At 44.2% G+C, this 13,323-nt stretch overlaps 1 protein-coding gene across 1 annotated transcript in view; it reads right to left on the reverse strand.

The window, feature by feature from the left end:
* Positions 1-708: 708 nt before the first annotated feature.
* kcnb1 (potassium voltage-gated channel, Shab-related subfamily, member 1) overlaps positions 709-13,323 on the reverse strand; it is a 43,878-nt gene continuing 31,263 nt past the window's right edge. Inside the window, exon 3 of the mRNA XM_035380878.1 lies at positions 709-5,336. Within this exon, the coding sequence (XP_035236769.1) occupies positions 3,357-5,336 (1,980 nt within the window). The 3' untranslated portion in view covers positions 709-3,356. The remainder of the gene's footprint in view (positions 5,337-13,323) is intronic.

The raw sequence follows: 13,323 nt of genomic DNA on the forward strand, positions 1-13,323 counted from the left end.
CCATTGAATATCCCTGTATATACTTAGGACCGTTCTAACAGCAAAGTAAATATCACACCTGATAAAGTGCTCGAGGAAAGCCGACATAAAGTGTAATTAGTGATGGATGTGCTCTAAAACAGTCAGACAGGGGGCATGTGGCAGAGGAGAAGATGCCTCTGTCTTGACGTGGATCCGGAAAATGGCAGCACAAGTGGGGGGAACGGCATGCTCCCCACCCTGCTCGCAATTACACTGTGCATGATGCAGAAAGAACTGCGTGTGTGAGTGTGTGTGCATGTGTCCGTATGTGTGTGCGTATGGTGTAAGTGTGTGTGTGTGTGTGTGCATGTGTGTTCGTGAGTGTGTGTGTGTGCATGCATGTGTATATGCGCGGTGCATGTGCGTGTGTCTGTCTGCGCATGTGTGTGCATATACATGTGTGTATGTGCGTGTGTGCATGCTTGTGTGCATGTGTGTGTGAGGGCTACCCGGTAGGAAGGATGTGCTGGACCACCTTTCTATCAAACATTGCCGGCTACTGGCCAGTGAGATGATTAATAATTCAGTCTCTGAGATAAAGTGCAGATTTCTGTGCTCCCTGTCTTTTTCTGTTCCCCCCTATTTCACGCACTGATGTGTCTGGTCACCCACGCCCACCCCACCCCCATCCACCTCGCCTGTGAGCATGGGCATGAGCCCCCCCCCCCCCCCCCCCCCCCCCCCGCGCCCCCTCCCACTGTCGTCCATGCACCGCTGTTCAGCTGAGTGCATTGTGTGCTGAAATGACCACAGATAACCGCAGAGGTTCAATGCTATGGATGTATGTGGGTGTGGCGTGTGCTGTTATGCCATCCCCACGTCCCAGGCCTGGGCTACCACTGCCTACCCCAGCCAGCTGAAAGAATAGTCTTTGGCTCTTCACATAGAAAGAAAAATGATGCAGGAGGGAAGTCGGCAACACACATTGGGATACAATGGCGAACAACGTCAGTCCCTTTCAACAATCTCTGGTACGTATAATCCTTTAAAATAAAGCTATGTATGGAAATGCAAAACTATGAGATATTTTGCTAATCTTATTTCCTAGAAAAATCTTAAAAATATACATTTCAACTCTATTTTTGTCATTTTCCATCAATTTGTTATCGTCTCCACCATCATCAACACATGATACAATGTTTTCATTGATGATACAATGTTTTCATATATATATATATATGCAGTTCCAAATGATCTGAAGAAAGTGAAAGGCTTTCAGTGTGTCCCCTCATGAGTGTGTGAGTTCTGGGGGAATCGGAATGGAATGGAGGAAGAGTGACTCTTGTATGCATTTAAGAATTTCAGCAAAACATCTTTGATGATGGCGATTTTGTTTCTGATTCCTATGCATTTCTAGTAGCGGTTGACACCTCCTCCATCTGAACACGCCACAAAACAAAACAAAAAGCAAAAAACAAACAAACCACAAACAAAAGAGAACAGCAAAAGTATAAAAAAATAAAATAAAAACAGCATGTTGTGCAGTCTGCACATGCTGAACATGATTGAGATAAAACGAAAACCTTTTGACAGACAGCAGAAAACCTTCTGACAGACAGCAAGTTATAGTGACTATGTTTCCCTCTGCTTCATCTGCTTCAGAGGCTCCTCTGTCCACTGCCAGGATGGGATAACATTGAGTGGTAGTTAATTCAAGATGGAAGGAAAAGGAAAATAAAAGAGATATCTATAGATACTCTGTTATTAAAAAAAGTCAATCAATGAATATATTATGCGTACACATATTGGAGTGCATGTATGTGTACATTTCACTGTGAATCATTAGATATACATACACACAAAAAAAAATGTATGTGTATATTTGCATATAATTAGGGTCATGAGTTTCTTGTGACCTGTCTGTTTTTTTTTCTGTCGCATTTTCATTCTCCACCTCCTGTTGATCAAGACAACTATTTGATTATTTTCGATTTCCACAACTCAGCTTATTTAATAAGATTTGGAAGAGACATCATCAAACTGTCAATTGATAACAATTTCCTTAGATTGTCAGGTTTTGCTCATCTACCTGATGGCACTAAAAATAACGCTCGTCTCCACTTCAGAGCCACCCAGGAAGTATTTGAGGATTACAACTACATGGCTGCTTTATTAATAATAATAATAATAATAATAATAATAATAATAATAATAATAATAATAATGATATAATAATGAAATACACTGTACTATTGATGTTTTTTTAAGAACCTGATATATTTCTGCCTAGAAAGTTGATTGTCTTGATATACACTAGTGTTAGGCAATAAAACCTCCAAGATAAGAAGATGCAGTTTTTATGCATCATTTCAGTTAATGAAAAGACATCATGCTGTCCACTTGGATTTAGTTACAGTGATCAAAGATTCAGAAATCTATTTTCTGAATGGGGAATTATAAAATTAAAACAATACGCCATCCAGAACGTACTGCATATGCAGATTATGCTGAAAATAGACTACTGGTCTTTGGGGTTCTGCGCATACTTAAATATCTCAGTTATGTCCCAAATTTTCTTTAATATGACCCTCCAACTCACAACTTTTAAATATCTTGAGGGTATAATCATCCTTACTTAGATGTCAGCATTTACATAGACAATTCATCTCTAAATAGTTATAGAGATCAGAGTTTAATTAACTGTTCATTCTAATGCCATGGCTATAGACAGGCCCGGTGGATATTTTGTAGGTTGCATCTTGAGAAACAAGGTCATGGAAAACTCATGACCCTAATATAAATAAGGCCAGTTATGAGGAAAACAAAAACTAGGCAGTAAACCTCTCACTTGAAAACCGCCTCAAACTCAATGTGTTTCTGTAATGCTTAAACTACAGTGAGTGATGGGGCTCGGTACAGCAGTGGCGAGCTTTCCTCAGGGGGTGGGGTGGGGGCTGCTGTCTCGTTCGAGCTAACTCGTGCTTATAGTTCTCTGTCTACACACTGACCGGCTCAGTTTACTTGGGATGTTCTAGGTCTCCCGCGCAAGCCCTGCCCGACCCCGCCTCTCCCTGACCTTCTGCAACACTGCATGGCTATGCACAGGCACAGCCCTGCCCTGGGGTGGGCTCTGTTTAATGGGTGGGGAAAATGGAGGGAGGGGAGAAGTGGTTCCTTCGCAGCAAACACTTCAGCAGCTGTCTTCAGCAACACCTCATATCTCAACAGAACCAGTAGCTATTACTTGGATCCTTATTTTGTTTGTTCCATTGGCTTAGTCAGGCCATTCTACGTAGCTGTTGGCATTTTGGTTTAGTTTTTTCAGTCCATTGGTGTTACTCACTCACCCCTCCCTCCCGTCCTAGCTCCCCCTCCAGTCTGTAGGCCCTCCTGATTCAGATGCGGTCTTCGTAGTTGGTGGAGCGGCTCCTCTCACCCTGAGACATACGCAGATCTTGGGCCACATGGTTTTCCTGCCCATTCCCTGGCCGGCCTTCCAGGGGGAACACGCAATTCTGACCCAGCATTCTCTGAGACACCTCCAGATGGTTTATCCCTCGCTGGTAGCCGGCATTGATGTTGAACTTCGGGCTGCTGTTGTCCAGTAGGCGCTTGGAGGGGCTGGAGTTGGAACCATCCTGCAGGTGGTCCTCGTCATCCGTATCAGCATCGATGTACTTGCTGATGGACGCGTCATGGAAGGTGAAGATGGCAGGCATCAAGCTGAGACTCTCAGGAGACTTGGGAGGAGTCTTGCTGCTGGCCGTGGTGTAGATTGACACCTCGGGACTCAGGAGGGAGCGGTCGGAAAAGGCGGAGCTGTCTGACAGTGGGCCAGTGCCCATGTGCATGGTGGCACCGCCAGAGGAGGAGGAGGTACCTGACTCCCTGCCCCGGAAGTTCACCTTGAGCGATTGTGACTTCAGCGGGTTGCTGAAGTGCAGGCCACGTGGGCTGTCTGAGAAGAAGCTGTGCTTGGAGCCTTCCGGGTTGGAGATGATCTCCAGGATGGAGCCCTGCCCTGGTGGCTTGATGGCTCCACGAGGGGTCAGCATGGGCTCATGCTCCAGGGTGGTCTGCAGGCCGGGGTTGGCACTGACCCTCCCTGGAAGGGTCACGATGGGGCTATGGGGGAAGCGGGAGCTCTCGGGGAAGTCAGTGGCGCAGCTGATGTAGCTGTCAATGCTGGACAGGCTCTTCATGTCAATGATGCCCTCGTGGGCAGACAGTAGGGGGTCCACAGGCCCTGGGATGCTACCCATCTCAATTTCATCCCTGTGCTTGGCTTTTGAAGATGGTCCCCTCTCTTTGGTGTTCAGGTTTGGCTGGGACTGCGTCTTCGCCATTTTGCTGTACATCTCCTCCAGTTTCTGCACATTGAGGTGCTGCGGGCTGGACGTCCGGGTCTTCTCAGGAGAGCCTTGTTCATTTACATTGTAGGACTTATTAGAGCTTGTCTCTGAAGCCATGTGTTTGGGTGTCCATTTCCATCGGTTGGGGGAAAGGTGGTTGACCTGCACCTTCTCCTTCCTCTCTCCATCCTTTTCCACCACCACATCCATCAGCTCCACACTGCGAGCAAAGGCATCCTTCATGTTCATGGACACAATGCTGCCATTCCTCTTGGCCCTCTCCAGGGCCTCCCGGCGCTTGATAGCCTTCTCCTGCCTCTTCTGCTCCTTGTAGAACTCAGAGAAGTTGTTGACAATGATGGGGATGGGCAGAGCGATCACCAGCACACCAGCGATGCAGCACAATCCCCCAACAATCTTCCCCAGCAGGGTTTTGGGGTAAATGTCCCCGTAGCCCACTGTTGTCATAGTGATGGTGGCCCACCAGAAGGAGGCCGGGATGCTCTTGAACTTGGTGTCCTCTTCGTCCTTCTCAGCAAAGAATACCAGGCTGGAGAAGATCATGATGCCCATGGCCAGGAAGAGGATGAGCAGGCCCAGCTCATTGTAGCTGCGCCGCAGTGTGAACCCCAGCGACTGTAGGCCTGTGGAGTGGCGTGCAAGCTTCAATATGCGCAGTATGCGCATGATCCGGAAGATCTGCACCACCCGCCGCACATTCTGGAACTGCAGCACGCTCTTGTTGGACTCGGTCAGGAAGATGGTGACATAGTAGGGCAGGATGGCCAGCAGGTCAATGACGTTCAGGGGCCCCTTGAAGAACTTCCACTTGTTGGGTGAGGAGAGGAAGCGCAGCAGGTACTCCATGGTGAACCACGCGATGCACACAGCCTCCACGTGGGCTAGCTGGGGGTTGTCGTTTGAGTGTCCAAGCTCATCTATGACCTGCAGCTCGGGCAGGGTGTTTAGGGACAAGGCGATGGTCGACAGAACGATGAAGAGGATGGAGATGATCGCCAGGATCTAAAAGATAAACATAGACAAGCAAGTTGATAAGTCTTTCCCAGGAGCTACAGTATTTTCATTCTTGAAGTCTGTCATAATCACAGTTGATAACGGTAGAGAAAGTTCTAGTTTAACAATACTTCTGCTTGGCTGAAAATGGCTGGGAATTGTAATTAATTCACAACCCATTTATCTGACCACAAAAGCTTCCTCTCTCAGTGGGAAAGCTAATGCTAACTTGGCAATATAGTCAGAACTGACATTTAATACAACATAAAGGTCAAACAATCTGAGGAAACAGTGAGTTCACAGGCACGAGTGACCCTTGAAGAATTTTTGCAGCAGATTTTGATTTAAGAAAGCTCAGTGGAAATTAAATTATAATTTTAATAAAATATACTTGGCATGCACTTGTTTCATCTCTACAAACGTGAAAGGTCTTAATCACAAGCACAACCCCTTGATTTACCCAGCAAGCACTTCATTTCACATATTTATAGAGATGACCCAAATAGTGAAGCTGTAAAAATGAACATGCACTGTGGATGACTACTAGTACCTTTCAGTCTCACTTGGTGAGAATATAGTACTGTACAGATCCATTTATAATATATGCATAATGTACTCCTGGCACCACAATCAATGCCCATAGGTCAATGATATATCCCTCAGCTGCAGTCCTAACCACTTCCGATCCTGTAGTAGTGCTTTGCTGGACCCTACAGTCGAACACCCGCAGAGAGATTAAAGGGCTTTTCAAGGAGGGGAAGTGGTGGGAACATTCAGGGGGAAAACGCAATAGGGAAGACAGGCAAGAGAAAAAATCCCCTCAATGTAAAATAAGTTATTCCAAAAGCAAATATTTTACAAATATGAACATGAGCACAAAAAAGTATCCCAAAAATAGCTTTCAGATATACGACAATAGTAATGAAACAGCAATAATCATGAAAAATACTTTATTAGATACAATTGGCTTCTTTTCTCTCTGTTGAAATCGATAAACTGGTCAAGCTGTCTCAGACATAGAGATGGGCACAAGAGGACATACAACCCCAACAGACATCATCATTGAACATGATCAGAACAGATAGAACACTATAAGGTCAGAACCCCAATACCCAAACTTTAGCAGATGAGAATCAGTTATACTGCAAAAACCGAGAATGCTCCACAGTTTGTAGTTTTTGCTGTTCAGAGCCATATTTACACTGGCTAAATGTACCGGAATTTAGTGCTCTATCACTTGAAACCTAAAATTAGTCCTATAACTGTTGGTATATACTGAACATTATGTAAATAAACTCATGACCCTAGCTTTTTAAACACAAAAGCAGATCTCATTGAGTTCCAAAGAAATTGCATTTATGTGGCGAGTTGGAGACGAGTGGAACAAAGACATTTCTTTGATATATTATATTTATACTTCCTGATAATGGCATGATTAAGTCAAATATAAGTACAATTTCTACATTGCAATTCCAGCAATATCAGAACCCTAAACACCAGCCTGTGCAGAACCTTACAATGAACACAGGTAAGGCAGTGCAGGTGTGTATGTCCGGCCCACCCCATGTCTCCACTGGTTACCTTTGCACTTCAGAACATATTGTATCCATGGTAACCTAGCTGCAGTGCAAAGAGCTCTGCTTGTTGCTTGGGACTGAATGGTGACGTGAGGCAGTGTGTTTGTAAGAGAAAAGGGATGGGTGATGTTAGCTCTGTTTGTTGACACAAATGACCTTCTCACAGCCAAGCCCAGACATGCTGCATCCCAGAGAACTCTGCTCTATTGCTTTCTAGCCATGGCACTTTTCTCTCCTTCATTACAAACTTTTGTCCATCAGGTCTGACCAAAAACACAGCTGTGTTGTCTCTGGCTCCCTTTCTCTCTCACACACTTCTCTCTCTCTCTCTCTCTCTCTCTCTCTCTCTGTATTAGATGTATTAAATAGTGGGGAGTGTTCCTTTTGCTCTCAGGTAGAAATGGTAGTTTACATCTATTTACAAGATGTGAGTGGTTAAAGATGCTATGACAGGGCTTGGAGGACGTGTGTAGGAAACTGTTGATGGGGTTTACTCCTGAACTATTTATTAATGATTTTTAAATGTTGTGTGTTAGCTTGCTAGTGAGTAGAATATGCATATCCAGAGATGGTTTAATACTTTGAAGGGTTTAAGAGAACCTGATGGTTTGGGGAATCTCTGTTGGGGGGTACATGTGTTTGATACATTTGTCATGGTTTTGGGTGTTTACAGCAGTTCTTTTCCATCCTGCGTCATTCTTTTTTTTACCACGGCCATGGTTTTTTCCTGCGCCTTTTCTTCAGTTATTACGGCCTTTTAGTTGTCTTCTTTTCCTTGATTGAATTATACGTGTGCAAATCTCTTTTTACGATTTGCACCTGTTGGTGTTCTATTTAAACCCCTAGCAAACCGATAAGCTTTGCTTTAGTGTCAACTTGCGTTACACGAAAGCCGGTAACTTGGTCTGTTTTGGTAAAGTGTTAGTTGCTTGTTCAGTACTAGATCAGTCCCTCTTCTGCGTCCTTTGACTTACACGAAGAGTTACTGCGGAACTGAACTTTGAGGTTATTGGATTGTGGGCTACAAAGTTAGCACTGCTATCTTTACTCATTTCTACAACTCTCTCTTGGTTCTTTTGACAGTCCTCTGTGCGAGGGCTGTTTTCTTTAAGTTCTCACGTTACCATTCTTTTCAGACTGTTGTGTTTTGTTCTAGTATACTCAATACTCCTTAAGCCTTAGTTCTTCACCTTGTACTCAGGTCATTAAAGCTTTTTCTTTGGGATAGTCTCCCATGGGAGTATTGTTTTTCTTTTCGTTTATTTTTTCCCTATCCTTTTGTCTCTAACGAGACTTAGTGGTTATTGCGCCCCAGGTGGTTAACTTAAAGTATCCTGCTCAGTCGCGTTTGGTCTCCCTAGTTCCCCACTCCCTCACAACATTAGGTGTCTAGAATTGTAATTTTTCGTTTCTTTTTAAAATTTTGTTTATCGTGCTTATTTTATTTTGTTTTTATTTGTGAAGTGTATGCATAGGCCTAGTTGATGGTCTGATTGGTTGTAATAAAAAAGTATCAAAGGTCTCTCTCGCTCAGCCCTGAAACAGAACATAAAATACAAATACTGTCTCTCTCAATTCAGGGGCAGAAAACAAAATAAAAATACCATCAACACTGAAGCAGAACATAATGCAAATATACTGCCCCAATCAACCCTGAGACAGAACACAGCATACATATACTGTGATGGTAACAGATACCCAGAGCGCTTATAGAGCTATAAAAATGAAATTTCGGTCGTGAATGGGGCTCTTTGGAAAGGTAGCTACATACAAAACAGACATTCTTCGTTTATTAAAAATACTGTCCCTCTGCCCCTGAGGCAGAACACCGTGTACACAGTGTGCATATCCACTGAAACAGAACACATTAGCGCTTTGTAAATGTACTGCCCATCATCCACACTGCAAGCAAGCCAGAGACTCCTAAAAGTGGGTGGAATTATCTGTTCGTAATGCATACGAGGACATTAGGTGAGGAAAGGAGCCACAATGGCAGCATAAATGGCGACTGCATATCCAGGTGGATATCAGACACATATCAGCGCGATGGGCTGCCACACTTTGGTGTCTTTGCTAACAGAAGACGGGCCCATCCAGCCAGTGCAAGGTTGCAAAAGAGTCAGTGTCCCTGGTCATTTCAGTGTGACATTATTCCCTGGACACCACTCAGTGCTGATTAGCTATAATTAATGTCCCTAAAAAGACCTGCCATGTCATTTGAGGCCAAACACTAGCATTGGACATGTGGTGCTGACACAAAAAGCTAATATTAGGAGATACTAGAATAATGAAACCCATTGCTTACCATTACATGGCAGAAACACATAAGAATAGAAGAGAGGACTGCAGAGATGTGGTGCAACTTTGCATTGAATATTCATTTGTAATAATTAATCAGGCAACGAGAATATCCTGTGTGAGAGAAGTAGCTTGCTAGCTTTTTTTTAGCAAATTCAGCAAATACAAGTGGAGTTTGAGTAAATGTTAAATATAATTTACTAAACTCCACAGTTGTACAGATGTAATTAGTGTTTTATAACATGTTAACTGATGACATGTATTATATAAATGCAATAGCAATGTTTGTTTTCTCAATTCTGGGAGACTGCCCTAAATTGTGAGTACAAGTGTGAAACTTTCTCCAGCTGATTGGATAAAAGCGAACAAATGCAATTTTTGTATTTATTGTGTCATTCTGGCACAGGGATCTTTAGTCTAAGGGACATTTTGGGACATAGAATTCTGTTTCACACATAACAGAGTTTGGCTGTGCAAGAATTGCTGTTGTTAATTCATCTGTTTATTGCCTGAAAGTTTGTTGATGGCTATATTTGAGTGACTGGCTACTGCACAATGACAGAGGATTCCCTAATATACAGTAAGTATTACACACAGATCAGTTCTGCTCAGATCACACCACTGTGCAGAACCAGGAAGGAACTACAGAGGACTGCAAATCATAAAATCAATGTGCAATATTTAACACAGAATTATGTCTGCAGAGGTTCCCTCTGCAGACATGCTAGTTAAACATGTTAATGCACCCTCAACAAGAGCTTCATAGAATACTGCATGTAAAAACCCACCTTGTCACCCTCACTCTCAGTATCAATAGAGTAGGTAGAGACATGACAAGCAGGGGGACAAGGATGGGGTTTCAGTGAGCTTCCTGTCCTCTAAAACTTCCTGTCCTGCATAGGTCTATTTAAATGAATGAAGTTTTCTCTTATACCATGCCATGCGCTAATTAAGAGCTGGAGCATTTAAGTCATGCTGCGTACTCGAATGTCCCGAAAACCGAAAAACCCTCCTCCTCCCTCCTCTTTCTCCACCCTGTCCTGGTGGCTTGTTAATTAGACCAGAGCACTTCCCCTGCTGCCAGAAGCCACCTGCATATTTAACGTCCTGCTGGAGAGCACTGTGAGGAGTGATACAGAGCGTGATGGGGCTGGAGGCAGAACAGCTCGCATCCCCACCATCATCACCACCCCCCCTCCCCCCCACCACCACCACCACCTGCACAAGACCATCCACGAGGCAGATCTGTGGGCCAAGGGATCCCCCCCCCACCAGCCAGTCAGAGCCGGCTGAGCCGTCTGCTGCCTGTCCCAAGCCCCTTGGAGACAGAGAGGGAGAGGGGGGGAAGGAGCCCACTGTTGCCATAGCATTGTGGCAGAGACACGGTCCCTATCTGACTATATCGCCACTCAGCTTTGCCTTCGTCTATGGGCTCTGAAATCTCACAACAGGATCATAGTCTCAGTCCAAGCCTCATAACCAGGAGGTCAACCCTTTGTGAGACGGGCTCGGGCCTGTCTCTCCAACCGAGATTCAAAATGAGCTGGCAATAAGGACAGCCCATTTACCACAGGGAGCCTGTGCGCAGACCAAGTGCTCCATTTAGTGCAGCTCTCAGGGGCACAGGGAGGGATCTGTGTCAACAGCCTCCTTGTTTGTGCATTCTACAGTAATACAAAGAGAAGGACAAATCAGCAAATTTATGCATAGCAACCAAACGGGAATCAGAGATTGAGGGCAAAGTGAGGAGTACTGTGTGCATGAGAGAGAAAGAAGGAGAGAGAGGAGTGAGAGAGTGAGAGACAGAGAGAGGGATAAGGAAAGGGGATGTGTGAGAGAGAGAGAGAGAGAGAGAGAGAGAGAGAGAGATATGAGGTAGAAATTAGACCCAGGAAGCATGACAATTACTGGAAAGCTGAGGACAATAGAGGAGAATGAAAAAGGATTGTCTATATAAAGCTTGCTAAGACCGGAAGTGGTTCCGTGGGCCTCTACCAGGCCTTGGATCACAAACCCGCTTGTGCTAATGGCTCTGAGCTGGCAGGGAATTCCCTCGATTCTCTTCCGCCAACAAGCAAAATTTTCCAACAGAAGGGTGAACAGGCAGAGGGGTGTGAATAATCCTGTTATGTGTAGCAGTGCTGCATTTGTCTGATAAACCCTTTTCATTTTCCGTCTTTTCTGTACTTGACCCCAGTCTTTGTTGCTCTTAGTCTGCACTACTTTGTAGTTAAGAGGTCATAAATGACAGTGAAACTTCCCAAACTTTTACTCCTAAAGCGGAAAAAGCCACAGATGGCATCTCATACAAGGGCGTGGCAATTTGATATGACACAACACTTTTTTGTTGAATTCAGAGTTCCAGCCGGCAGAAAGCCCAAGGGTAATGGTGATAAAACAGTCTGCTTTAAAAATAGCGCCTTTGCCTACGGTGGTCTGGGTGTAAACAGAGGCAGGCTGTTGCTGTAATGGCAGTTTTCTGCTGGAAACACACTACGAAACACCCCTCCCTTTCTCCCCCCCCCTTCTCTTTCTCTCTTTTCCCTCCCTTCTCTGTCCGCTGTATGACTGCAGCCTTCAAACCTGTGATCTCCTGGACAGCCTTTTTGCAACCTTTTAACACCAACACAGACAAGTGCAGCAGTGCTGAGAGAGAGTGAGCAGGTACAAGCCCAGCTCACATTTCGGCCACTGCTTCCATAGTCAGATTTTCTGATTTTCTGATGCTTTCCAAGTATGTTGAACACTAGACAGGCCACCCTTGTTTGCAAACAACACAGCCACAGGCTGTCACTACAGTTAGTTGCATCTTGTACGGCCTCTCAAACAGGCAGTCCATCAAAACCTGACAGTTTAATGTGAATTAGAAACTGTGTCTTGTCACCAAAGCCTCTAATTCAATATGGCCACAATGTGTCACATTTTAGAGCTATTGTTTCCGAATGCAGCAATAAAATCTCTACAAATCATGTTGAATACAAATCATATATTATACACTACATTGATTTAACTGGCAGCTGCTTCAGAGACAAGACAGTGAAAGCGAGAGAGAGAGAGAGAGAGAGAAAGAGAGGGGGGAGGGGACATGAGAGAAAGAGAAAGAAAGAAAGCCTGTTTGAGTTATTGAGATGGAGGGCCTTTACCCTTAAAGATTAAAAATAGACAGGGCACAGGAAGATGATTTGGTGTTGATACACCAGAGTGGCAGCACCAAACAGTCACCACACACTCCAAACTCATTTCTGGAGGCACAAACTGTTCAGATGCCACACAAGGAGAACCCAGGCTGCTCTTAACCTTCATGTTGAGCAAGGTTGCATGAAGAATGACATTTGAATTAAGCAGATGATTCGAGAGGCAATCAAAAATCTACACTCACAGAAGGACTCAGAGTGCCCACAACTCTCTTCATATTGGCTAATATCATAATCTGCATGTAATCCTTTGATTGTCTTTAATTGGAAACATTCTTTGTGGAAAAAAAGCTGTTAGGGGGAAAAAGCATTTGTAATAATTCTTTTATTTCAGCAATATGTAAAAGTTGGCACTGTTATGTAAGACCTTTTCAATTCTAAATATAAAACCAGGGAGGCACAGACACTGCCTTGTTGTCACACTTTTCTCTTCTTCCTGGATTTTTAGAATGCTTACTGTCTCCTTTGTCTTGTTCCATGAATGGTCTTCCAGAACCATCAGCCATTAATCTCACAGTTTTGTGTTGCTGTCAGGATAGCTGGCTTGACTGCATGATCTCTTACTCAGACTCCAAACAGGAGCACAGACACTGCAAACAAAGCCTGCCTCTCTATTCCCAGGTCTTCATACACCTCAAGTCTCAAGCGCCAGGTGTGTGGCTCAGGTGTTGAGGACAAATATTTTTGGGTGCATGGGCTTACATGCCCAGCTCCCAAAAATATGATGCATTTCAACAAAAAGCAAAAGTGCTGGTTTTCTGGAATATAGTTTGGTGCTTCCTTAATTCCAACTCCTGTATATGTGCATGATAAATATGCAAATGTATTCTTCCCCTCGATGAAAATAAAAAGGAAATTATGAATTAATTGGAGAAGCCCAAGTGTGAAAGAATCCTTTTCACAAGAACACCATATTGTAACATTGTG

This window comes from Anguilla anguilla, chromosome 11 (assembly GCF_013347855.1).
Source record: "Anguilla anguilla isolate fAngAng1 chromosome 11, fAngAng1.pri, whole genome shotgun sequence".
Lineage (NCBI taxonomy): Eukaryota > Metazoa > Chordata > Actinopteri > Anguilliformes > Anguillidae > Anguilla > Anguilla anguilla.